General features: G+C 37.0%; 1 protein-coding gene across 1 annotated transcript in view; it reads left to right on the top strand.

Moving 5' to 3' along the window:
- The window catches only part of LAMA2 (laminin subunit alpha 2), a 352,582-nt gene that overhangs the window by 201,614 nt on the left and 124,125 nt on the right, over positions 1-26,843 (top strand). Inside the window, 7 exon segments of the mRNA XM_030447547.1 lie at positions 1,062-1,175; positions 7,852-7,979; positions 12,829-12,915; positions 19,195-19,406; positions 23,353-23,459; positions 24,376-24,639; positions 25,778-25,811. Coding sequence (XP_030303407.1) covers positions 1,062-1,175; positions 7,852-7,979; positions 12,829-12,915; positions 19,195-19,406; positions 23,353-23,459; positions 24,376-24,639; positions 25,778-25,811 — 946 coding nt within the window.

Here is a 26,843-nt window from a genome sequence, read left to right as displayed (position 1 = left end):
GTTTTGTTCAAATAAGAAGGAAAAGTAATCATAATGTCTCAGGAATAATCTTTAAATTACTTTCATTGTTTTTCAGGAATAAGACAAAAAGGGATATTGTCTTTAATTTGATGGAGAATCTTCATGTTACGTCTCTTTGGAGAATGCATGTGAATGAGAAAGGATTTGTTTTATTAAATGCTTCTTCTGCTATTTTATCACTACAAAATTTTCCCCGTGTATTAGCCTGGTGCTTTTGAAGGTCAACACTCTGCTGTGCACTTTTTTATAATATGCAAAATCCTTGGATCACATAAGCTGTCTTACTGAGGGAAGATAGTTTGCAAAAACTACAAACCCACTCATGAAATATATAGTAAGGAAGACTGCTTTTCATGTCTTATTGTGAAAAAGGGGAATAGATGAATTTTTACTGATGAATCATAGTTGTATGGTGTCATCTTTTCTAAGAAAAAAACTGGTTATGCATTTAATATTGCTTAGGATTTAGCATTTAGAAAAATATAAAAAATCAGAGCATCTTCTTAAAGGGAAATAACTGTACTTTAAGTAGCAGAATCTGCAAACAAAGGGCTTTTTTTTTTGCTTTTTAGTCTGTGCTTTTTTTCAGAGTAGCCTTTTGTTAGACTCCAAAGAAGAAAAATTAAATGTTCTTTTAATTGCTCTTTGGCAGCTGAACTTCTTAGAAAAAGTGTTTGTTGTTTGGGCATTTCTTTCCTCCTACTCTCTCGTTTGCTGTTTTGCCTTCTGGCTGTTTTTCAATCTGCACCTCGTGCTTTGATGCTGTCATAGTTCAGTTCTTCATTTCTCTGCTTTATGTTACCATTTCAGAAGAATGATTAAGTTAAGGTTTCCTCTAATCTCACACCTGCCAATAAAGCCAAGGTCAGTGGAAAGCTACAGAATGAGGAAGAGCAACTTTCTGCAGAAATATTGGTATTTTTATTAATCAGACAAGTATGTTTTTGTGTGTGCAGGTGTCAAATTCACCAGGATTTTAAAAATCTCATTCCTTTCCCTGCTCAAGTGAGGGTTTAACGTTTTATCTAATTATCTTGCAGTCTTGCTGGCCTCGTCACAGACGTGTGAACGGCACAATTTTTGGTGGAGTCTGTGCACCATGTAGATGCTATGGTCATGCAGAATTTTGTGATGATATTACAGGAGAATGCCTGGTAAGTGTCACTAGAGGAAACTCGATGGACATGACCTACACCAATTCAGAATATCCATGCAATTAAATTAATGATCTCTGAGACCTGAAATATTCAAGGGAAAAAAAAAATGTGATTAACAGAAGGGATCTTTATGTGGAACTGTTGCTGAGGCTAAAGATCCCCTCATAAGAAGATATGGTAGCTTCTAAAGTGAAACAAATGGGATTTTTAATTCATATAGCTTTTATATTTTGAAATAGAATCAGTAACAAAAGGTATGGAATGTATAAGTCTCTGCATTCCATCTCTCTCCTGCAGTGTAATGTCTGTACTGTCTCCTGCAATTTAATTTCTAGTGTGTAACAGGTAACTTCATAATTTCTGTTATAGTATGACAAGAAAATATTGTTCTTGGCTTCCTTCATCTAAATGCCTACTAAACATTGAAGGAACAATTAATAAAGTGTATTTTTTAAAATAATAAAAGCATATGATTTGTGTTAAAACAACCTTTTTTTTTTGTTGTTTTTTTTGTTTTTTGTCCTACAGGATATAGAGATTTTATGTAGTTACCTACTAATTCAGTAATTAAATGTGTGATATTATTCATAGCTAGCCTACCAGCACACCACTATTACCACCCCATTCAGTAGCTTTTTGGAATGAGTGAATTATGCTGAATAGACTTTTCTGATTAACTCAAGAGCATTCTTAGTTTTACAGTGTCTGACATGGCATGAAGCTTGAAACAACATTTCTCATTTCATTAGTCTTGTAGAAACGCAATTCAAGCCAGTGCCACTTTAGTAGGATATAATACTCTAGTTTCCCTGCAGAATTTCAAGCGTGTTTCTAAATGTCCCCTTGTATTTCCTTAAGAAAAAGCTGCTGGGAAAAATCCAAAAAGAAAATTCAGACTTTTTTCAATGTAATTTGGCACTTAGAACAATCACTTGTCTTCCTGTTTTGCCCATAGAAGATAATTAATTGCATTGCAGTACAAAACAAGATATTCTTTATGTGTGGATCAGGGAATTTTTCAAAACATTTTCTCATAAATAGAATCTTAAAATTATTCTCAATTTAATTATCCTATAAGCCTTAAAAATGTATCTGTGATAAAAATATGTATGACATGACAGTTGTGTTTGGAATCTTGTACTTATATGCAATGAAAATATTTATCACCAGGGTAATAGGGATTTGTGTTACTCAATATAAAATTTATTTCATTAATGACTGTAGCCACCAGCTATAATGTCTATAAAATCAGTGTAGGATAAAAATTATTAGAAGAAAAGAAAAAGGAAGGAGAATCCAAGTTAAGGGATATCATAACTATTAGCTATTTAACTTAGAGGTTCATAGCTAGATGCAAGCTGTTAGGAGGCTGTTTGCTTCTGTGTCTCCAAATTTTAACCCTTGCACAAATTACCTCTTTATTTTTGTCTATAGCACTGACCCGGTTGTGAGAGAAGGCTGTGTAGTTGCAGCCTTTAGTGCTTTTACACTTTTCAGCAAATGTGAACTATGGACTGTGGCAGTAGAGATCCCCCTCTGAGTGTTTCAGGGGTGTTGGTGTAAAGATAACGCAGCACTGACAAGGAAGTGGAAAATAACCAGTTGAAAATGTACTTTAATCTGTATGTTATCACAGGTTCTCTATTTTCTGTATTCTGAGTTTATACTAGCTCATCCTATAAAGAAGAGACACACAGGGAGCTTTAAATCAGTTCTGCATTTCCTTGCAGCTTAGTTTGAAAGCACTGTAAGTGCAGTTGGACAGGTTAGTATCCATGCAGGCTATTAAATGCTGCTATTCAATTTGGATCATAAGCCTTTTGAAATGAAAGTGAGAGAAGTCTGAATGCTGAAGAAGAGAAATGTTTCACATCAAAGGCATTCCTTCTGTTGAGGTTTACACAGTTTTTTGGCCTCCTTATTATTATTCATGGTGTTTTTTCAGTAATACAACAGACAATTTAGGCACTTAATTTACTGATGTGAAACTTCTTTTTGCTTTTCCTTAGCTTTGAAATGTAGTTGAAAAGCAGCTGAAATATGTTTTTGACTCATGATAAAAGCTTAAACCATCTGCTTCGACACAGGCCTGTATAAAAAGCTCATTTTAAAGCATATTTTGCAGTAACCTGCAAAGCCCTTTGATCCCCAAAGCAACCATATAGAACTTCATGATGCATCATTCTAGTTACCATTGTGATATACATAACTGCTTTGGTACACAGGGCAAATTCTAACATGCAGAAATGCTCCTTTGTAGAGTTACACACAGACATTTATGGTAGCTTTAGGAGGTTGGTTAAAGCTAAACCTTGTGAAAAGCAAATGCATTTCAAGGTGTTTCATTCACTGAGGTATGTTATATTCCCATTAATACGTCCAGAGAAATCAGATCTTTCTCCCCTAAGATATGCTCAACTTGCAAAGCGGCAGGTCCCAAGTGGCATCAGTTTAGTATTTTATTCCTTTGTCTATAAACAGCATATTCCATATAGACTGAGGCTGGAGACAGAGCTACTGAGCCACAGAATATCTTCACCCATCTTCATAAACACAGTAACAAAAGGAACAAAATTATACATCCTAAAATAATTGCAATGTACGCTACATTACATTATTGCATTTGTAACATTAGGAAAGGGAATTGTCCATTTAATCTTGACGTGATAGTTTGAAAGTTCCAGAAGAGCGTATCATAGAATCATAGAATTGGCTGGGCTGGAAGGGACCTCAGAGATCATCGAATCCAACCCTTGAACCACTACTGCTGCAGTTACCAGACCGTGGCACTGAGTGCCACATCCAGTCTCTTTTGAAATATCTCCAGGGATGGAGAATCCACTACTTCCTTGGGCAGCCCATTCCAATGCTTGATCACCCTCTCCATAAAGAAATTCTCTCTAATATCCAACCTAAACCTCCCCTGTCACAACTTGAGACCGTGCCCTCTTGTCTTGCTGAGAGTTGCCTGGGGAAAAAGACCAACCCCCACTTGGCTACACCCTCCTTTCAGGGAGTTGTAGAGAGTGATGAGGTCTCCCCTGAGCCTCCTCCAGGCTGAACAGCCCCAGCTCCCTCAGCCTCTCCGCATAGGATCTGTGCTGGAGTCCCTTCACCAGCCTGGTTGCCCTCCTTTGGACCTGCTCCAGGACCTCGATATCCTTCCTGAACTGAGGGGCCCAGAACTGGACACAGCACTCGAGGTGTGGCCTCACCAGGGCTGAGTACAGGGGCAGAATCCCTTCCCTGGACCTGCTGGCCACGCTGTTCAGGATACAGGCCAGGATGCCATTGGCCTTCTTGGCTACCTGGGCACACTGTTGGCTCATGTTCAGCTTCCTGTCAATCCAGACTCCCAGGTCCCTTTCTGCCTGGCTGCTCTCCAACCGCTCTGTCCCCAGCCTGCCACTGTCTGTTTTAGGTGGCCCTGAAATATACTAAAATAGGCATCCAGGCTTAGCCTTTCACTTTCTTTAACCAGCTGAAGTAAGCAGCTTCCTTGGTTGTCTGTGTGACAGATAACCTGAGGAAGGGCAGCACCATGCCAAAGTCCTGGCTTGGACTCAGTCATATTCCGTGATTAAAGTTTTATTTTCATCACTAGCCTTGCATTCAGACTGTTCCTTTCTATATTTGTATAGACTCAGCTGCATATACAGCTGAGCAGGAATGGTTTTCAGTGAGGATTTAGAGTTCCCTGATACTGGGGATTAAAAATGTTCATTTCAGGGGAAGAGCAGGCTCAGTAGGAAGTGGTGCAAATAGCACTTCAGGACATCCAGTAAAAAAGTCTTTGAGCAAAAAGAACTTAATTGTACATGAAATTTTGGACAAAAATATATTTCACAGTCTTGCTTACTCAGAGTTTTTCTAAGTGAAGTTTCACAGTGTTTGGTGATAAAAGAGATCCAGAAAAATTGATGCATTCAAAATAGTTTGAGATCCAGTGCCTGGAATTTGAAAGCATAAAGATTTGGGCATAAAATCACATCTGCTCACAAAGTCTAGTGATCTATGGAACGAGGTATTGATTTTACCAAAATCTCCAGATCAGTGTGTTGGAACAGACTATAATTCCAAGAGAATAAAAAGAAAGTGTATATAATGTACTGAGCAGGCTAGGGATAGTGGGTTATGATCTTCATACTGAATTTCTTGACACACAAAATATAACTAAATGTTCTTAGAAACATATAATTAAGACTTCACAGTCTTAAGCATATTTTAAAAAAATAATCTCAGTATAATTAGACATTGCTCTAACTAGATGCTCAAAACGTACAACTCATTGCTGTACATTTGGCAGTTTTTAAAATTGAGTTTCAACCAACTCATGTCAAGAACACAATTTTTTTTCTTCAGTACTGATAAAGATACTATGTCTTTAGAAGAGCTAGTTACTCAGATATTTCAGTAGCTAAAGTGATCTGTAAATCTGGGAAATTAATATAAAAATGAATCACTAAAGAGAACATACAAAATACGTCACATCTGTGTACTACATAATCCTTGTACTTTGTCCTAAAAAATCCAGACAGGTTCAGGGAGAAAAGTATAGCAGTACACAAGGTCATTATTTCTCAGCTAAAAACATATACACAGTGTAGGCTATGCTCAGATTTTATTACCGTATGTGTGGAGGTTTTTTTTGGATTTTAATTTATTGATTCATTGTGAGGAATTGAGGAGAATTAGACACAGTACATGGAAGTGACTGACACTGGAGTTACAGAAGATAATTCATCATGGAGAAGGTCAGCTCTTTGTAATGTGATTTTTTTTCCTACAAAATGGGAGGTTTCAGGTTTTTAACTTAAAAAAAAAGCAGAAGCTGCAAATACCATTCTGTTAAAGATGAATAGCTTTAAAATAGTGTGTAAGCTCCTTTCAGTTTAATAATGTCTGTGACATATAAGCGATTCATATTCTTCAAAAACATTAAGATATATCTGAGGATATTTAAAGCTAAACTTAACATAAAGAAGATTCTATTATTTTTCAGAAAAAGAACAAATAATTTGACATGATGCCTTAAAAAGGTTGAATTGCAAAGGATTTTTCTTTTGCAACACTGACATTATTTTTGTCATATTTTGTTTTAAAAGCGTATTTTAATGTTCCCATCTACTTTTTCAGCATGGCCAGTAGATCCTTTTTGAATTATAGCACTTGAAGTAACAATCAAATGGACTTAAATGATATAATAAAGGAGTAGTTAACACAGCTGATGGTTCTTAGGACATAATTTTGTTTGACTAAGAGTCTCATTATTTGATATTAGCTCACAAACTTCCAAATATGTGAAAATTTCATATTGTAACTTATACTTTCATATCAAAGATACTCTAATTGTATACATAAGCAATATGAATGCACCCTTTAAAAAACTATTTCTAGAGATAGATGCTTTTGACTCCAGTGTGCTCATGACTGAAAAGGGTATTGTGCTTTTTCATCTGCCCAATTGTATGGACGTGGCTATGCAGAGCACAATGCAAAAAACTTCCAACAAATCATTGCAGTCTTGGAGAGTCATCAAGAAGAAGTCAGCATTCCTTAAGACAGAGCCATTTTCTTTATTCTTTATTTGGGTTACTTTATGTCTTTAAGACACTAATGCTGCTATCAGTCAGTACCATGTGCATCACATATTGCAAATGAGAAAACAGTTTTAAAGTGTTCCTAGATACATGTAAATGAAATCACAAGCCTGGAAATAATTACACCTTTGAAAAAACAAAAACCCTCAAGAATTCTTAAGAAGTAGTTTGGGTGAAGCAGATTCTAGATTTGATCTGGTCCATTGTGTAAAATCAGATCAGAACACACACCATTAAATAAAATGTCTTCAATGGTTTTCATTTTGGCCTTTTCTAGTTGCCATATGCTTTTTCAGTCTATACCCAAGAATATCTAGATGACATTTAAGACCCCAGACCATTTCTCCCCTTCTCTCTGTTTTCACACTGTGAAAGGACTATATTTGGGTGTCCTGTGGCAAATGGCAGTGAAAGGAATAGTGTGATGTGCTAAAAATGAGGCAAAAAAAGGGAAGGAGTCAAATCCAGAAAATTCATTCGATAAGCCTGTCATAGATCCTGCCAAATTTTTTGGAATTTCTAAATCCTCTGTGGTGAGGGTGAAGAGAATAGGAGAGGGGTAATTGCTTTTAAAAAGTTAGATCTTGCAAGCAATCATGTGAAGTTTATTCTCAGGACCAATTCTTGTTCTGTCAAAAATAATTTCATTTGAGATCAGGCCAAAGGTTATGTACAGCGTTACAGATCTATTTTTTATGTTGTATATTGGGTGTTTCAGATGCTCAGATGAACTGCCTCTTATGTTATGAAAGCCAGTCAAGTACAGTCTGGATGCTATTCTAGCAAGCATTAAGTAATTCAGACTTTGCTACTGTTCACAAATAGATTTAGTATACAGCTAGCAATATGCCTTGTAAAATGAGCTAATGCACTTAGATGTGAAATGAAATGATTAATTTTTCTTGGATCAGCACCTGAAAACTGTCACAAATTGTGGCCTGTTGCAAGACTGCTATATTAAACCTGTTTTGTGCTGGTCTGAAAGTTGGTTTTATTTAAGCAAGCTAAACCAGTAATGCTTCCCATGTATAAATTCTCTAGTTGTGAATTTGTACTTTCTATCTCCTGCTTAGGACTGCAAACACAACACAGGTGGTTCATATTGTGATAGATGCCTTCCTGGCTTCTATGGAGATCCTACTAAAGGGACAGCTGAAGACTGCCAGCTGTGTGCTTGCCCCCTAAATATACCTTCTAACAAGTAAGTTTTATATTTATTTTATATTGCACTTTTTCATTTAATAAATTGCATAACTTTTTAATGTACACTTTTTGATGTACACTTGAGATTCTTTGAGTTTTAATCAGATAATATATTCTGCAATATAAACTTGTATTCTCTTTTGACAGTTGTACAGAGTACTTAGCTTTGCTAAGAGGCAAAGATTAAGACAAAAGCTAGGCAAGACTGAGCTAAAAAAAAAAATAATACACAGATTTTGGAGTATTGCTCCTTGAATCAATAGCAAGCATTTGCTTTTCTCTCCTTCTTAATAGTAGTTGTTTCTAATTTTAAATGTATCAATTTGACATGTGATTTTTTTTTTAACGGTAAATCCAAGATTCAATTTATGTTGATCAGATAAAATAATGATTTCTTCTGCCTATACTTTTCCTTTTCTTCCAGTCAACACTCCATCATAAAGCTGGTTTGTCTGGAGTCCAAATTCAACCTTAGAAAAATATAGTTAACTAAGTGAAAATATTTTGTCAGCATCTCTCAGAATAGTTATGATAATTTTTTTTCATTAAATAAAAAGCATACTTAAAAGTTAATCAAATGCTTCCTTTTTTACAAAATCTTGTCTGTGCTACTTGCTACCTACAATTTAATAGACTGAGTCACTTAAACATTTTTTAATTGGCTTGGGCCCAGTCAGCACCTGGAAAATAACAATGGCACTGTGTCTACATAAGGCTCAGTGAGCCAGACTTTGCTCTTAAGTAGTTTGGGCTCACTTATGCCCATAGTGTCCTATTAACATTGTGCTGATCAGGGCAAGAATAATCTTACCACTTAGCTGCAGAAATGCCAGGGGACTGTAGCATGCCAGCATGCCTTCCTTCCTGTTATCATAGCTCCTCAGTTGGTTTTATTAGATAGACATGGGTTTATTACATCTGCTGCTCAGGCATGATCCCTCTGATGTCCTCGTTCATTTCACTCACTTAGTGCTTCCTTGCATAGCTGATTAATTCTCTTTCTCTTGTTTCAGAATACTCTTTTCACAAAGCAGGAAAACCATTCTCACATTTATACCTTGTGCAGATGTGCAACAAAGCAAGGCAAATAGATTGAATTTGGGGTTTTATTGGCAAAATGCCTCGAGACCTCTAGTACATATTCATCAGAATTCTGGCTGGTTTACTTTGCTTTTTTTTTTTTTTTTTTTTTAATTGAGTGAGAAAGTCCCCTCTTTAATATTTAGTTTTCTTGGAAAATGTAGGTACAAAGCAAACACAGAATATAAATGTTCTTGAACTGTGAGACTTTGGGTGTCCTGAACCCTACAAAGCTTAGCCCTGCCTTAATATTGTGCAATAGCTTCCTGTTCCTAGAATGGACAAAAACAAAGCTCTGAGAATCATCCTCAAGCTTTGTAGAACTCATGATAGGGTTCTAGATCTCAAGACTTCACAGTTCTAGACCAATTATTAAATTTGTTTATGAGGAAAAGAAGAGGTTGTTAAAGATTTATTGTGTTACTTGAAGGCTGTTAAAACATTAATTTTTCTTTCTTAGTTGGCAGTGAGTTTCATATGCTAGGGATAATATATTTCAACAATTCAGATTCCTTCACAAGAAAAATAAAGAAATTTCTAGTAAGATCATTTCACTGTGCAGATGCACTATATGTCACGTTATTTCTGAACAGCCTAACAAGTGACTGATTTACATTAAAATATTATAAATATCTTTCTATAGTTTTTAATTCCTGGAACATTTCATTCCCTACATGACATGGCAGGGCATGTATAAGGTCTCTAAGCTTAATGCTAAGTTCCTGGTGCATGAAGAATATTTTTTATGTAATGAACCTCTGAGATACATTTCCATTAAGAAATTGGTTTTGCCTTTTATAACAGTGTCTTCTTTATAATGTTTATAATAGTTCCTCTCATTGTTTTTGAAACACCTGAGTCTTTTTCTTTGCAATGCTACATAAGGTGGAGAACTGTTCTATCTGTTTTATAAACATGGTGGTAATGGTGTTGTTCTATAGTTAACTTAAGCTGATTTAAGTGCTGCTCATTCTCTCTCCTGTTTCTTAATGACAGCAGTTTCCCTATGCAGTCACAGAAGCCAATCAGAAAACTTCCTTCTGAAGCACAGCAATAAGTGACTCTCCATATGTCACAAAAGACTGCCTGCCCAAATCAGGAGACTAAAATTCTCTAATCTTGCTTTCTAGATCCTGTGCTATATTTTCCTCTTTTTTGCATACATTTCCATATTTGTACTTACATGATGCAAATGAGATCAATACCTGTGTTATAAACGGCATATGTAATGCATGCTTGGCTTCTTTGTCTTGTGTCTTCTTAGTAATGCATGACTCTTACAGACTGTTCTACTATTCTTTAATGAGTTTCAAATAAACTGATTTTGCCATAGACATTTTCATACAAACTACTATATAACAGTTTCTACCAAATGTAGATAGCTGGGCTAGTTACTGCCTTTCTCTTGAAGTGGCTATAAATTTAATATGGTTAATAAAGACTATTATAGGAATGTTAGATGAAATGGGAGATGGAAAATATCTCACTCAGCCTGGGAAGGTCATAACTAAACATGGAATGTGAAATAGGAATTCTGGTTGGTATCAGAATATTGTTATTTTCTTGAAGGGTTAAATAAAATAATGAACTTATTATTACCAATATATTTTTTCTATAAAACTTTTAAAACTTCAGTAAGTCTCTGTTTCCCAACATATATGTATCACACATCTATTATGTGTATTCATACTTGTTGCACGTCTTGACTACTAGAACATTTTTACCTCATGTAAAAACTGGAGAATGAAGCAAGAGAGACTAAAATTTTATGAAGCTTGTTTTGACAGATCGATACACACTCTCAGTTAGTATTTAGTTAGTAATGAGATTCCAAGTAATCAGGAGGGTAAACTAATTTCTTCTAACCCTGCTATCACGTATGTCCTTTATAGTATGTAGATGGGAATTACTCAATATCTAAATGTTTAGTGTGGGCTGTTAAGTTAGAAAAAGAATGAAAGGATGCTAGGTCTGAACATAACCCTTAAAACATGGAAATTCCACTATTAATTATTATTGTTTAGTACAATAAGAACTTAATTATTGTTATCTTTGAAATTCATGTAGCTGGATTCAGAGCTCTTAATGGAGTTGTACCATCTTGTGCAATGTTATAATAAGCTGTGATAGCATCTCCACAAAGTTTCCCATGTAGCTCTTAGAAAGATTAAGGTTGGAACTGACAAGCAGGATCTTATTTGAAATAAGTCAGATGCTGCTGATTAGATTCAATGATAATGTGTACCTCAGTTGAAAATTGCTTTCATTGCTATTTAAAAATGGAATGAACAATTATTATTTCTTCAATTGGTTCCTCACGTATTTGTGAATCTATTCTTAATTGAATGACACCGTGAAGTAACATAAATGTAATCTTTACAGGAAAAAGGAAAATCTCAATACCTGTCTGTGTTTATTGGACCTGACTTTCCCACATATTTCTTATTTGTTTCTTTTATGTCTGTGGGATATCTTATCCTATGGCAGACGGGTTATTTGGAATTAATCTATAACAGAAACAGATTGAAGAGTAACTGAGATCAGATCATAGGATGGATGACACCTGAATCCTGTTTTGGTTTATCTGAGGTCAGAGTATGGGTCTTGAAGATACCTTCCTTTTGATGTTTTCTTTGAGCATTCCATTTCAGCTTCTGTTTTCTGAGGTTACAAAGATAAGTTTACCATCTTCTTTTTAGATAGGTGGTTTGTGTGGTTGGGGTTTTCTTGGGTTTTTTTTATTTTTGGGGGGGGGATTTGTTCGGGTTTTTGGTTGGTTCGTTTTTTTTTTTTCTTGTGAGTAGTCACTCCACTACGCACCTGTTCCCATTCTCTTCTTTTCCACCCTCCTTTTTAAACTTTTTTATTTGGTTGACCAGAATTGATTACCATTCTTTAGATGAGGCCCTATGACCCTGTCTCTAATAATCATTTCGGAATGATGGAAGAATAGGTTGCCTTTTCTTCTGTGTGGTGTCTTTTAGATTGTCAAGAGATTTTCTTGCAAAAGTTTTAAGGGAGAAATATTATGGAAAGCAAAATTCTGAATAGTGAAGGAGCACAGTTCAGAGTTAAACACTTGCATCAATATGTGGACCTTGCAAATGCCTACTCCATCCCTATTTGTTAAAAAAAAAAAATTGCTAAAAATAAGGAGAGCATAGCAAAGAGGTAAAGCTTTCTGCTCTGCAAGCTATTCTTAAACTTCAGCGTGCCTGTCTGTCCTGTTGCTTGAGGTCACTGGCACTCTGTTTACTCAAATACACTCTGGGAAGCTGCACCAAATATTTCCCTTTTTGCTCCTCCCCTTTCTTGTTCACTGGGTTCTTTTCACAGCCGGTTATACACAAAGTTAACTAAGCTTTCAAATCTGTTGTTCTTCAGGAAGATTTTCTACAGGGGCCACATTATGGCATAGGCTGTTTTGCCAGTCCCTGGGGGGCACAAACAAACAGCTGTACATTCCTGACTTTTTAACGGTATCCAGAGCACTTGGTGGCAGGCTCAAGCCCTGTAATAACAGGCTATTGGGATGCTGCCATCCATTACTCTATATTCAGTGTTGCAGAAATAGCAGAGTCATTCCAAATTCTATTTGCTGGAGTCAAACTTAAGCCCCGTGTCCCAGACCAGAATTATTTTTTCTGTCCACTGTTTTGCAAATTAATGATCTCTCTCTGAAGGGGGGGGGAGAGAGCCATGCTGCTAACCATCTTTTCTTTGTATTTCTTCCTTGTCCCCCTTCTTACCCACTATCAACAACACAGCTTTAGCCCTACATGCCATTTTGACCGAAGTCGTGGATTAATATGCGATGAATGCCCAGCTGGGTACGTGGGACCACGCTGTGAAAGGTAAGCATGCACCATGCATTTAACCATGTAAGATATGAAACAAAACTTTTGATCACATGGAAGCTGTTCTACCTTTTTGTTACTTCCCCTTCTCATCCCCATTACTGTATTCTGAAACTCACTGAGGAAATCCTTGTGCGTCTGCTTCTAATATTGTGTCCATGTTCCGTATTTCTAGTGCTTTTGTTACTTTATGGTAAAGTGCAAAAATTCCAAGAAGCATTTGCTGTGAAGTAAATGTCTCTTTTAAATTATGCTTCTATCTTTCATTCTTCTGAGATTTTTATGATTGTTTCATCTCTTTTTGATCTAAGCATTTGAATGCTTAGAGCGTGGTGAATCAAGTATGCAATAAATTATTGATGCCTCTTTTAGAGAAGTTAATATGCAATAAAAATACAGCTCTACTATTACGTTATTTGTTGGTTTTATTATTTTTAATAAGACTCTTCTACCCTGTTATTGCTTCTAGTTGCCTGTTGCAGTCTTAATTTACCAAACAGAGCAAGCTAAGTTTCAATGACAAAAAAGACATTTTATCTTTCTCAAATACATAGAAAAGCTCAATATATATTTCCTACACTTCATTACAATCTCTACAAAAGACAAAAAAAATGTCTGGTCTGGCTGTGAGAGATCTGAGTGACATGTTAATAGTGAGAGAGAAAGTCTTCCCCCTTTCTTATATCCTGTTATTCTGAAAGGATCACGTAGAGAATTTAAGTGAAACAGAAGCCCAGCATGAGTGCTGGTGCTAAGCTCCTGGGAACCCCCTTCCACCGAAGGTGAGACCTCATAGACAAAGGATATCATGACTGTGTCTGCACGCCTTTCCATCCCTTGAGATTTCACATGGATGAGACTGTTCAAAACCACTCAGTGTGCCAGGACACTTTGCTCGTTGTTTGGAGGTTATGATGAATCAGCTTTGGCTCTGTGATCCCAGTCCCCTGTGACCCTGAAAATTTCTAACAGGGGGTGGGGGAGCCAGATAACAGTCTAACACCTGGGTAGACAGTTATATGGGTCTTGAAAACATGGCATTTCTGTTTCTTAGTCAGCTTTTACCATTCTGCACTTTCATGACTTTTGATAACTTACATTACTTTTGCAATGCAAACCCTAAAAACAGATAAGGCCTCCGAAAGAAGGTTTATAACATTCAAGCTGAGATGAGGAAAAGAGGAACAGTCAACAAGAAAAGCAAGAAGCTGACCACATGCCATGAATCACCCCCGAGTCTTATCTTCCCAAAATTAACATTTACAACTACTTCCTTTTAAATCCTCTGTTGTGCTATATCTGTCCTAAATTGAGCGTGCAGGCTGTCACCTGTTTCCACCCATCACCACAGAGTCTGCTCGTGCTGGATGCTATTTCTGCTTGTCTTTCCCTGTCTATCTGGGAAGTCATCACCTTCTTTCAGCTAGTGGGCTGTGAAATTAATGATGGCAAGAATAAATCACATCAAGAGCTCTTCGGTGGCAGTTTGTCAATGCAGGGCCATTGACAGCTTCCATTAGCAACAAGTGCTATTTTTGAGTGGAGCACAGGCTGTACATGCAATGGAACAGAATCTGAATAAGTGGCTTGTATTTTCTATTGAATAAGACTTGTATTTTAGCCTGATTTCCTAAGGAAATGAGGCTACTGTGATGTTTTTATGCATGTTTTTATGCATGGCTGCCCACAAAGACATTTGAACTTGTGGGTCAATGTCAACCAAATTTGACAGAAGGGTAGGAGGTCTTGAAGAAAATCATTATTCTTGAAGGTTTCGTGAAAAGAAGTGGCTGAATAGAGGTTAATAGATCGGGACATGTCATAGCTAAGAAGGAGAACACTGTGTGAACTCACACCTGATTAAACAGCAAAGAATACATGAGAGAGGGAGAGAGAATGAGAGGCAGAGAGAGTTTATTAAATTTTCTGCCCATAAGAAAACTTTCACAGGGCAAGGAAAAAAGCACTGCTGTAGCCTGAGGGATTACTCTCTGCTGAATAGCAACATCCTGCAGCAAATAATCAGCCCTTAGCATTGTAACTATGAGATATAAATGTATTCAAAACAAGGTCATTCATTCCAATGCTCATAGAACTATTTGCTTTTCATTGTAACAAGTTGCTTGGAAATGCCCACACTTGTCAATAACAATGAACAGGAGAAAGCATGTTGCCTTCTGCTATTGATAGTGATTGTAAAACTGCTAAAAGAGTTTGTGAAAGTCTCTTTCATTTTAGCAACAGCTAAGTGACAAATGATCTGAGCCACATTATTCAGTAAGTCCTAAACAGTCCTAGATTATCATGAAGTACCCAGAATCATGAAGTAAACAAATGTAGTACTATAATTATTTGGCCTCCAAAATGATCCTCTGCCCTCTAGGAAGATAAGATTGTGTTATTTATTTATAAAATATTTTATCTATTTATATATATAAATGTTTTTATACCTGAGTTGTAAAGTGTAAAAAAAAATTTAAAAAAAAAAAATTTAAAAAAATGTTACTTCTCTCACTTAAACTTTTCAGGAAAATGTTTACAAAATTGTTCAATGTTCTGAGAGGTCCAGGTCATAACCCTGTCAAAATAATTGCAGATAGAAACTCTGTTGGGAGTTACCACAAATCTGTAATTGCAGAGAAAGCCCAGCTTCCCCATTTAATCCTTTTCCTCAGCAACTTAGGCCGAGTCCTCCTTTGCTCACCGCTCACTTTCCCAGGGGGTATGAGGTAGCACAGACCTAAAGCCATAAAGAGGGCGTATGAGAATATCAAAAAGCTGTCCTTTGAGCCCACCAGATTTACAGGATTACCATATGCATTTTCCAGCTCATCAGTCTTGATATAGACAAGAGCACTCAGTTTTAGGGACAAGAAGCAATGTGGGTGAGGGTCTAATTTCTCCTGTAGCACTCCTTCATTTCTGAATATGGTTCCCATGAACTCTTCATCCTAAAAGGAGAGATAAGAGGTCAGTGTAACTTCAATGGGGTCAAAAGATGAGCTGGGTTGGGTTCTTCCTTCCCTCTGCCTCCTTCTTCAGGTCGAGCACACAGTGCCACCATCCAGAGTCTTCTGGGAGTCCCTTGGCTTCAACCTGCTCTTCCCTCTAGCTGGTGCAATTCTTCCACTAGTGCCAAAAGTGCATGTCTGTGTTACAGAGCTGATGGGAAAAGGCTATAGGGACGTCTGATGCTACAAATGTATTCTGCCAGATTGTTTACAGACTGCAAAGGCAAGCACTCTGAAGTTTGGAAATTTGAGACTTGTAGTTGATCCTTCACCAATCACATCTCTCTTGTGCAACAGAGTCCAGATTTTTAACTGCATGTTCGAAGACCATTTCTCCACAGAGCTTTCACCTGATTTCATACACAGGTGGAATGCACAGAAGTTTCAAAGAAACTGTTAAAATAGTATTTCCAGACTTTAAAGTGTTTGGATTTGCATCATAAATCAACTCTTCCCCATTAAATATAAAGAAATATATAGGCCTGTGCCTGTGCCTATATATGCTGTGCATATACACATATATATAGACATATATATGTGTATATGCACAGCACCATATAGCCTGCTGTGATGAAAATTAACTTCATCTAACCAAGGCCAGTGCATATACGTACAAATATATTTACATAGTAGCCCTTATTTCATGCCAGTTATGCCAAATAAAAACAAGCAGTGTCAGTCACAGATGCATCTCTGTTTGAGGCTAAAGATGAGTATAGAAGAAGAAAAATATAGAGGCAATCTGTCCTCACTACTTTTAGTCCTGCTGTTCATTTTCATCTCTGAGGTGTTCTGTTGTACTTAGCAGTCACTAATTGAGATATGTTTTGTGTAATACAGAAATGTAATTTTCCATGGCATATCTGGTATACTGTTCAGGTTTTTTGTTTGGTTGGTTTTTTAATATGAACCTTGACAAGCATGTAATGGTTTGATTCTGAGAAGAGCAGCTGAAGTACAAGTATCCTTGAGGGAATAAAGATGGAATTAGTGCAAGTGGATTTTTTTTAATCTTCCTCTGCAAAATGGGAAGAAATGGGAGAAAAAGGGGAAGAATTTACACACAGATGCATGCACAGAATTTTCCTTTATCTTAACTGGTTTGATACTGCTTTCAGTAGTATCTTGAACCTCTTTTGACATTACAAATGTATATAAATAGAAAATAGTTATGTTGATAGTAGTGGGTTTTGCTAATTTTAAGTAGCAAAGTCTAAAGTGATGAGAGTATGAAGGGCTATCAAGGTCTCCTGCTATTAATAGAAGGAAATTATTAGCAGTGCATGTCTCACAAATCCCTGGAGTATTTTTTTCTGTGAACTGCTTGGTAAGTGTCTGTGAATGCTATCAGATACAAAACTAACCCCTAAATGAAAGAGGAAAATGAATGCATATTAAGTCAAGTCATATAGATTAGTACTACCAGAAGATACAGATTTATGACAAATATGCCAGTAATAAGTGAGAGAGGTCTCAGCAATAAGTGTGGATGAACTTTACATGTCATCCATTTTATGTAAAGTAAAATAACTGCATAAGTAGGAAGATAACTGCATAAATCATCCAGTTATTCTTTGACTTTGATAAAACATGACTATTAATTTTTACATGTATTAAGACATTCCTGGGATTTGTAACTGAGATATCATTTCCAAAAAAAAACTTTTTTGTGTGTGTGTGTTCCTTCATCCAAGGAAAAATAATCCTTTTTTTTTTTTTTTTTGTGGGTAATAGAAGGAGGTACAATGTCTGGCTACATTTGTGACAAGTTCTGAAAATAAAATGCCTAAATTATTCTACTGAAAAGATTTTAGTGTATTTTTGTTATGAGTAGGTTATTGTGAGAGATGGCTATGCTAAAGGAAAGCACAGTGGGCTAGATTGTGAAATTTATTAATTTTCTTTAGTGTTTACATGGACCTAAAACACTGGATTATTCATATGTATTATTCATCTATGCTCTTTCTTCCATTAAGGGAAGGAAAAAAACCCTGTATTTTCTGTAATAATTTACTACAAAAAACTATCCAGTTAGATTCAACTATAATTTCCTCCCTAGTCTGTTTTATAACCTTTGCTAATGACAGTGAATAATACTTAATAAATGTTTAGATTACTTCAAGATCCAGTTGGAAGCTTCATGAGATATTCTGGATGCAAGGAAAAGGGTGAACTTGATAATCATAGAGGGACAAGAGTGAAAGCTTAGTGGAGCTCAGCATTCACACAATTAGGATAGTACCCAAAATCCTTCTTCAACCATGCTGTCTGGGACTGTTAGAAAGCAGAAAGGGTAACTATGTACATTAGAACTGCATTAAAATTGACTTCACAGTAGTAGGAAACATTAATTTATGCAATGTGTTTTATGTACTTTCTGTTTCTATTATATTAATTGGGAGTTCATCTGAGATGCAAATAAATAACTTCACTAGCCAGAACTGGGCATTTTTTCTTCTTTTTCTTCACTGTCTAAAAGTTGCTTTTACTGTGAAGTGTGAGAAAATGTAATGGAAAGGGAAAGCAAACAAATAAAAATGGGCAATAGGCTACAAGATGAGTAGAAATTTGCTGCAAATAAACACTCATGTTAGGTCAGATTCACCAACCTGTTTTACACAATACTCACAGGAAGTTGCTTGTGGGCAAGGTGGAAAAGAAGGGGATATTTTTAAACACCTTTGTTAAAACATAAAAGGTATAGTACACACCAACACAGTTCCTGTGATAAGGAGCAATCTTTTTTGTTACGTGCCTGTACACAAACCAGTAATTAAACAAAGCTGACTATGCAGTGTAACAGGGGATGGCTAAATCAGAGGAGGATCTTTTTAGGTAAACAAATTTACATCTGTATTACTTTCTAAAATCTATTTTTCTAAATCGTACCAGTTTTAAGGTAGAGGGAAAAAAATCACCAGGTTTGCTGGTAAGTGCTAGAGATGATGTGTTGAAATACAAAGCCTTATCTAACATGGACCTGAATTCCTCTAGTGTGCCAATAGACAGATTTCTTATTATGCTTTGTCTCGTCTTCAGTGCCAGTGACAAGATTTTTCTCCCAGTGAAATCTAATTGCTGGCAGAACTGGCAGGATTTCAGCTGGTAGTGTATCTACAGTGTTGTTAAAAAGGAGGAGGGGGGGAAAAAAGAGGCTTAAGAAATCCTTCAAAGCAGATCAAATAATTTGCAGTGATTAACGGACAACAAAATTAAGTATATCTAATTATTTAAGGGTTCTAACTGGTGGTATCTTTTACCCTAGGTGTGCAGAAGGCTATTTTGGACAACCTTTAATACCAGGAGGATCTTGCCAGCCATGCCAATGTAATAACAACCTTGACTTCTCCGTTCCTGGCAGCTGTGACAGCTTGTCTGGTGCTTGCCTGATATGTAAGCCAGGTACAACAGGCCAATTTTGTGAGAGGTGTGCTGATGGATATTTTGGCAATGCTCTTGATGCAAGAAACTGTCAACGTAAGTCATGAACTTTAACTGCTCCTGACAGTATTGATCTATCTTGTATCCATCTTCCTGAAAGGAAGACTGTGCCTTTATATGTGTGAGCTCAAGAATGATGCAGTGTATTCACTCCTCTAATATCAGCAGTGCTTTACTGAGATCCGCATCTGGAAAGGGTGACTTCCATGTAAGTAGAACAAAGAACCTATTAAAAAGCCTCCTGTTGTAGTTGAAGCAGTAATGAAGCAGAAACAGAAAAGAAACTGGAACAGAGCATTGTATGCATTCAAAAGATTATACTAAATGTCAGATCTAAAAAAATAAATACAAGTAAGTTAAACCAGTCCACTAAAAAATAGCTGTAAGCCATCCAGAGAAATGCAATTAACTGGTAGGACTGGTGCTGAAAGGAAGGGGTGCTATTTAAGTTACACTAGGATTCAACTTTAGCAGTACTTAGCCCCTCCTCCCCACCTACATGACCTCAGTAAGAGATGGGAACTTCTGTCTCTTACAGAGGAAGATTCTCCCACTTCCTGCAAAGCAGGGTCTAAAATCTCCTGACATATTTTTAAGGTGCTCTGGAGGAAGAGACTTGGCACTGCAGCAAGCTACCACTTCTCAACTGAGTGGTAGCATGTTTAAGTATGAGCCCACACTCATACTTTCCCATAGCGAATGCAAAAAATTATTAAGAGCAATTGGAAGATGTGGTACGAGTGGGACCTTTTGCTTCTTTAGGAGGCAGTGACTTTCTCTGAATCATTTCTGGCACAGTTCAGAATGCAGTTAGGCAGGAGATGTGTTGCAACTTAAAAACATTCCCCACATACTTCCAACCCCATTCTGAGGAATGGAATACACTAGGCTGCAAACTCCTGAAAGAGAAGAGTGTTGTATTTCAGTGTTTCAAGGATTTAATACTTTTCTTTCATTGGCATACACTTAGAGAAACACCACTGAGTGTTATAACACTCAGATGTTTTATCAGGATAGAATTATGCAAATAAAAGAGTGGTTCATTGTCTAAATGCTGCGTGTCTAGGAACACAAGGACTGATTCTGCAGTATGTATGCATGCACTAAAGTCTGAGCCTCTGCCATATGTTCCCAGGATTTCCTTCATTAGTGACTTGAAGTGTGACAGAAAGACCACTGAATTCTGTTGAACCACTTAGGGCTGCATGGGAGCCAGTGAGCTGCAGCATGTTGCCAGATTTCTCAGCTAAGACATACATAAAATCATAGATAGCCATGAAGACATAGACCTGTGTTAATGTTTTCTGTATCTGCTTTATACAACATTGCATAAAAGTTGAACAATCATGTGTGTTCTCTGCACAAGCTAACAGATTGGGATGAATGATGTCATATAAGTTAAGGTGTTAACTGTGTAATGTGACTTAAAAAGAATTGCATTTCAAAAGTCATAGCTTCCAGTACCTTGTCACCCTTCTTAAGGCACTGAGAGGACTGTTGCTTTGAAGATTTCTACAGTAGTGGCAGCTGCATGGGAAAAAGGTTTAATATGTGGAGAGTTCAGAAAAGTATAATTAAAAACAAGTATTAAAAATGCGTATTTAATGTAGAATTACAAGCTTTCCTTTTGTTGCTAGTATCACTGACAAGGAGGGCCCTCTAATATATTCATAGCCTTGTGCTCAGAGTTACCTTGTATTTATCTACTCTTTTTCTTTCATGTAGGTTTTCTTCTTTGCATATGAATTTTTATTTCCTCTTAGATTTCCATGAAGTTTTCCCTGCAGCTACAATATCAGAGGGACTGTGCCTTCACTTTGTTGTTTTCAATTTCATTCCTTATTAAAAATCCAAATCCAAGAGTATTGCAAAGCATGAATTTTGATTTCAGATTATTGTTTGAAATGTTTCTTGCTCTTTCTCAGTTCAGTGCTGTTGCCATGTACATTAACAATTTCAAATTACAGTACAACTTTATATCACTACAGTATCTCTGAATTTCTTGGCGTATCTGCACAAAATAAATCTAAGAACACTGAGCAAATGTCCTAGGCTTATTTGATTTGATTCAGGTATATTGGGGTTTTTCGGTATGAAACAGCACAGTGTTCTGAAGCAAATACCTGGAGGTTGTGCTGATGGTAGTAGAGCTAAGTGACATGAGATGAATTAAAACAAATATTAAAGTGTGCCTGTGTGCTAGTGCATAGGTACTACTGTTGGAGGCCAATAAATGTGTAGATTGCTTATAAGTACAAACGCATAAATATTTATACAAATCAAGGAAGAATGAGGGGAGTCTTGACCAGTGTCATTCTGGGAGCAAGACACATTTCTCTGACAGGCTGATTGTATAATAGCAACCATTCAGAGGTTTGAACAACAGCTAGTTTTCCCAGTAGAGGTGAGTGAATGGGAAGGCTTTTGGTAGCATAAATGCAATTTATCAGATTGAGTAACAGTTTAGCAGATGAATAGTACTGTCCATGTTTCTTCTGTATGTATGCACTACCAGGGCCAAGAAAAACGAAGTCTTGACTCCCAAATTCTATCTTAACCACTCAGTCATCTGTGGCTAATTTAAGAATATCTGGCGTGCTGTCTGTGGAAATATATAATATAAATAGAAAATCTGTTTATAAAATCAGTGTACATTTTTTTTTCTTTTATTCTTGTGGTATCATATGTCTGGCAAGTAAAATGATTCAGATAAGACAGGCTTTGTTGTTTGAGGCCTACAAGGGTGGTGAAATACTGTTAATTTGCATCAAGAATTGTGGTTTAGCGAGTTTGGGCTTAGGCATCATCTTTCACATCTGACCATTTTAATTAGAAAGGCACACAAAAGATATTTATGTGGTGCTCATCACTGTGTACTGTTTGAAGTGTTGGCAGTTTCAGAACATAAATATTATGGTAGGAGGGCTGTATACAGGATGAAAGAGGTAAATTATGGATTCAGTGTTGAAAAATGAGAGCAAAAGGAAAAGAAGTTATGTTAATTACAGCAAAAGTGTTTAAAATGTTTACATTTTTCAAATATATAGCAAAACAAAATGAGTACAAAATCTCTGAAGGTGATACCAGACTGATAGAGAGCCCAATATATTTTTGGTACTTACTCCAGAGTATGAGACATCTGTGCAAACATTTGAGAAATAAGGCTATGAACAGACTGGCAAGCCATGAAGTCGCTTATATTTAACAGAAGCGACCTCTGAAAAATATCTCAAAACTGGGCAGAAGAAGAGAAAATAATCCTTTCCTTTTGCACTGGAAAATCCCATGAAGTAATGATGAAACTCCTGTTGTAATAGTTTATATATAGAAAAAAAAGATAACTGTTTTATCTTAAATGGCACCTTGTGACATGCAAGTATATGACCACCATGTGATCACTGTTGGAGCTGTTTCTTAAAATGAAAATGTCTAAATGTCTAAATGACTAAAAGGCCAACATATGCAGTCAGGGAATTATAGGAAGGCAAAATGCATGTTGGAGCCCTGGTTTAGAGAGTAAATTGCTAGTCAACATAGAGATCATTTTTCCTCTTGGAAAAAAAAGACATGCAGGAACAAAATCACCAGCTCCCCCTAATGGAATGGGTGCCTTCCCCACCACAGCTTTGGTCCAGAAATGTGCACTAAGTAAAATACAAAGGCAAAGTTGTTACTGCTTTAAAGCCTTATTTGTCCATCATCACAAACTCAGTAATGTACCCTCAGCATTCTCTTTGACTTGAGAGGCCCATAGGAATCAAATTGGTTATGAAGTCAAGGCAGTATCTCTCACTCTTAGTTTGGAGAAAAACTCTTCCTTGATATGGGTAGGTTAATGTGTGCTATCACCATACGGGAGTAACACCTTCCTGCTCTACTCTATCTGGCCTTCTTGGCTTCTCAGGGTGGCAAAAGCCACACTAAATATTTGTCACAGCATGTGTTTCAGGAAATACATTGACAACTCCTTTCTTCTCTGTAGCCTGTCACTGTCACATCAATGGCTCCTTCTCTGAGATGTGCGACTCGCGGACAGGCCAGTGCCAATGTAAAACCAATGTGATTGGGCGCCGCTGTGATGTCTGCCAGGTGAGTTACAAGAAATGCTGTTTTCTTTTAATTTGCTTCCATTTCTCGTCACTAAATACACTTTTGCTTTAGATAGCTTTTTTTTTTTTTGCTCGTTTTTCACTCAAAGAACATGTATCAGCTATTCTTATGTACAGAATTGTGAAAAAGATGGTTTAAAAATGTTTTCCAAAGATTTTCTAGAATGAAATGCAGAACATTGAATATACATTATGCCTCACTGTACATACAAGTACATCTTTACGTATGGTATGCACCCTTTATATTCTGAATGCTTGTGATAAATAAAATCTTGCAGCTCCGAGTGAAAATCGCTCTATGAAAAAAATTTCAAAAATTTCTGATAGCTTCTGATTCTATTTTTTTTTAAAGCAGGATGTTAATTTATTCTTAGAGGTTCTTCTTGTCCTAGTAATGTATTCTTATTTAGTGGAAGTATTTCTTGAATTTATATTGTTTTCCTATCTCATAAATCACTGCAAAAAATGGTGTTTCATGAAGTTTCAAAGAGTTTTCCTTAGGCTGCTAAGGAATATGTTCAAGCTTCATGCATGTTCCTGTAGTTCAGCATGAGGATTTGTGTCCTCAGCAAACATCCACATGTCTGTAATTTAAAGCATGTAAATAATTCTGCAGAAATCACAAGGATCATTTGCACCCTGCATAAAATGTGTAATTTTTGAAGACGTTTGCTTACACTTTATTTTCAACAGTATTTAAAGAGCCTGTTCAAGGAAAAATAGTTGATACTAGTGGAATTTGCACAGATTGCATAATGTACACAGAAAATGTGTCAGGCTTGTTTGGATTAATCTGTTTACTACTGTGTTTACTACTAGCTTTATTCCTGTAGTCTTGATTTGCTGCAGTTTCATTATCTTCACTTTCTAACAGAGTTTACTTCTCATTCTTAAAGCCTAGCTACTTCTGGGCCCCAGGAAAGGTGTTTTGTATACCTTGTGGCTGCAGTACTTTAGGATCTATGTCACTGCAATGTGATATGTCAGGAAGATGTATCTGCAAATCAGGATTCATGGGCAGACACTGTGAAATCAGCAGACAGGTGCCTAAATTGAAAGAAAATGCACAAAGCAGCCAGCAGATCCGACTCCCCCCTCGGAGATGGGGCATCAGCAGTGCCAGTGGGTGCCCACGGGGTGCTTATCGGCCTGATGCTCTGGTAATCAGAATCAGTGTGCACTGCATGGACTGAAGCCTCACGTTTGCTTGTGTTTGGAGCTCCTGCAGGCTCTTGGGCTTTTTAATTTTGTTGGTTTGTTTGCTTGGTTTAATTTTCTTTATTTTAAATATATGTGCTACAATATATGAAATGATCAAGAGACAGACGGGCTCAGAAGACAGACAGTCCTTTAGGATACTTCCCCACTCCTAGGGATTCTTATAGTGCAAGCAAGAATATGGGGCAGAAGTTGAATAGCAGAAAAGTACAAAATCAGCATGATCAACAGCAGTATGCACCAAATGCATGAGTGGTGTACATGTATCAATGAAATCAGTGTTTTTTTCATGACTTTCAGCAGGATAAGACTTCCTCTTCTAAAAATTCAAGAACCAAATACTTGAGTAGTCTGTGAGAAGGATCAGCCCCAGAGGCAAAGTGTTAAGATCTGATCTTGAAGTATCAAAAATAAGTAGTCTTAAAAGTTGACACTAGTGAATATGGCCACCTACCTGACCCAAGCTTAACAGGGTGAAGTACCCATTTTTTGAATGTAATTTCCAAAATGACAGAAGTATTAATTGTTTATCACAAATGAACAAAGCAACTGATTTCTAAAAACGAGATAATTACAGTGCAACTGCCTCAAACAGAGCAGTGTTTTAGAAATGCTGGTTTTATTCCTTGCATCTCCTCTTTGTCATCCAGGTTCTTATCTCTTGTTCAGTAAATGCAATTCTCAGATTTTTCTGTGTGTAAACAAGCTTTGCTGAGGGCTCAACTTGGGGCTTCATCTTTTGGCTTTGCATGACTGATGCAAACGTCTTTCACTCTGCAGAGCTCATCACAGAATATAAATCAGCATGCCAGTGATCTTTTCTTCCTTCAAGCGGTGTGGAGTGCTGTTGTATCAGATTTTTTCTGCCTTTCACTCTTCTAAACAGAATTTATTAGAACCTGTCAAGCTTTCTATTAGGAACTGAGCTGCATGGTGTGCATTGGTTACTTCACTGCATTAATCTGAATGTCTGTTCTGATATTTTTGTTTATTCACATTTCTGTGGTTTTCTTCATGTGGAAAAGGCATCTTTAGAGATAGTCTGTATATTTAATTGAACCTTGGAGCTTAATTGTACAGGTTCGAGTACTTCTCCCTGTTTTGTCACTGAGAAGTATGTACTTGGCAAAACATTTCAGTACAGAATTTGGAATTACAAACCAGGATAATTGTTTATTATACATATAATCAACCATTTGCTTAGATTCATGTGATTCTTCAGGCCAAATTCTGACCATAGGTGTAGCCATGTATTCTTGATCCCTCTCAGCAGATTCTCTTTGGGAATGTGGGAATTCAATATTAAGATCAGAAATCAGATTTCAGTACTTCTACATGGAAACCTGCTGAAGTTGCTGTAAACTGACCTACACAAAAGGTTAGGAGTTCCACTGTGGAGCCTTACAAAAAGGTAGAAAAGCACTCACATTTTCAGTCACTGCAGCTCAAGGCTGAGTTCAGAATTTGAGTATCAGGTATGGGTTGCTCCTCCAGCCTCTGCTGGTTGGGTGCAGTGAACCCATGTGGTCTGTTGGCTAAAATTCCATATTACAGTATATAAATGAGAGTCTATCTTCTCTTGTTTACAAGTACACTTTTTGTGCCTCACTAGTGGAGTTAAGGAGGAAACTTATTACTGTAGTTGATAATGTCTATTCTAGTTCTGTAGGAACTTTGAAGCACTCAATGCAAAAAACAAAGTGAAGGATGAAAATAGAGAAACAGTCTTATTGACTATTCTTTCTAGTCTCAGATACTGTCTCCCATACCATCCCATTAAAAAATTAAAGAAGTGTGGGCTAGATGAGTGGACAGTGAGGTGGACTGAGAGATGGCTGTGTGACAGAACTCAGAGGGTGGTGATCAATGGAGCAGGGCTGAGTTGGAGGCCCGTAAACTACCAGTGTCTCCCAGGGGTCAGTACTCAGTGCAGTCTTGTTCAACATGTTCATCAACAACCTGGATGAGGGGGACAGAGTATATCCTCAGCAAGTTCACTGATGACACAAAGCCGGGAGGGGTGTCTGATTAGTGCAGAGGGCTGTGGTGCCATCCAGGGTGGCCTAGAGAGTCTGGAAAGCTGGGCAGAGAGGAAGCCGATGAGGTTCAGTAAGAACAAGTTGTAGGGTTCTGTACTTGGAGAGAC

The sequence above is a fragment of the Calypte anna genome, chromosome 3 (assembly GCF_003957555.1).
Source record: "Calypte anna isolate BGI_N300 chromosome 3, bCalAnn1_v1.p, whole genome shotgun sequence".
Classification (NCBI taxonomy): Eukaryota; Metazoa; Chordata; class Aves; order Apodiformes; family Trochilidae; genus Calypte; species Calypte anna.
Note: the sequence above shows the minus strand (reverse complement) of the source record. Positions and strands in the feature narration are given on the sequence as shown.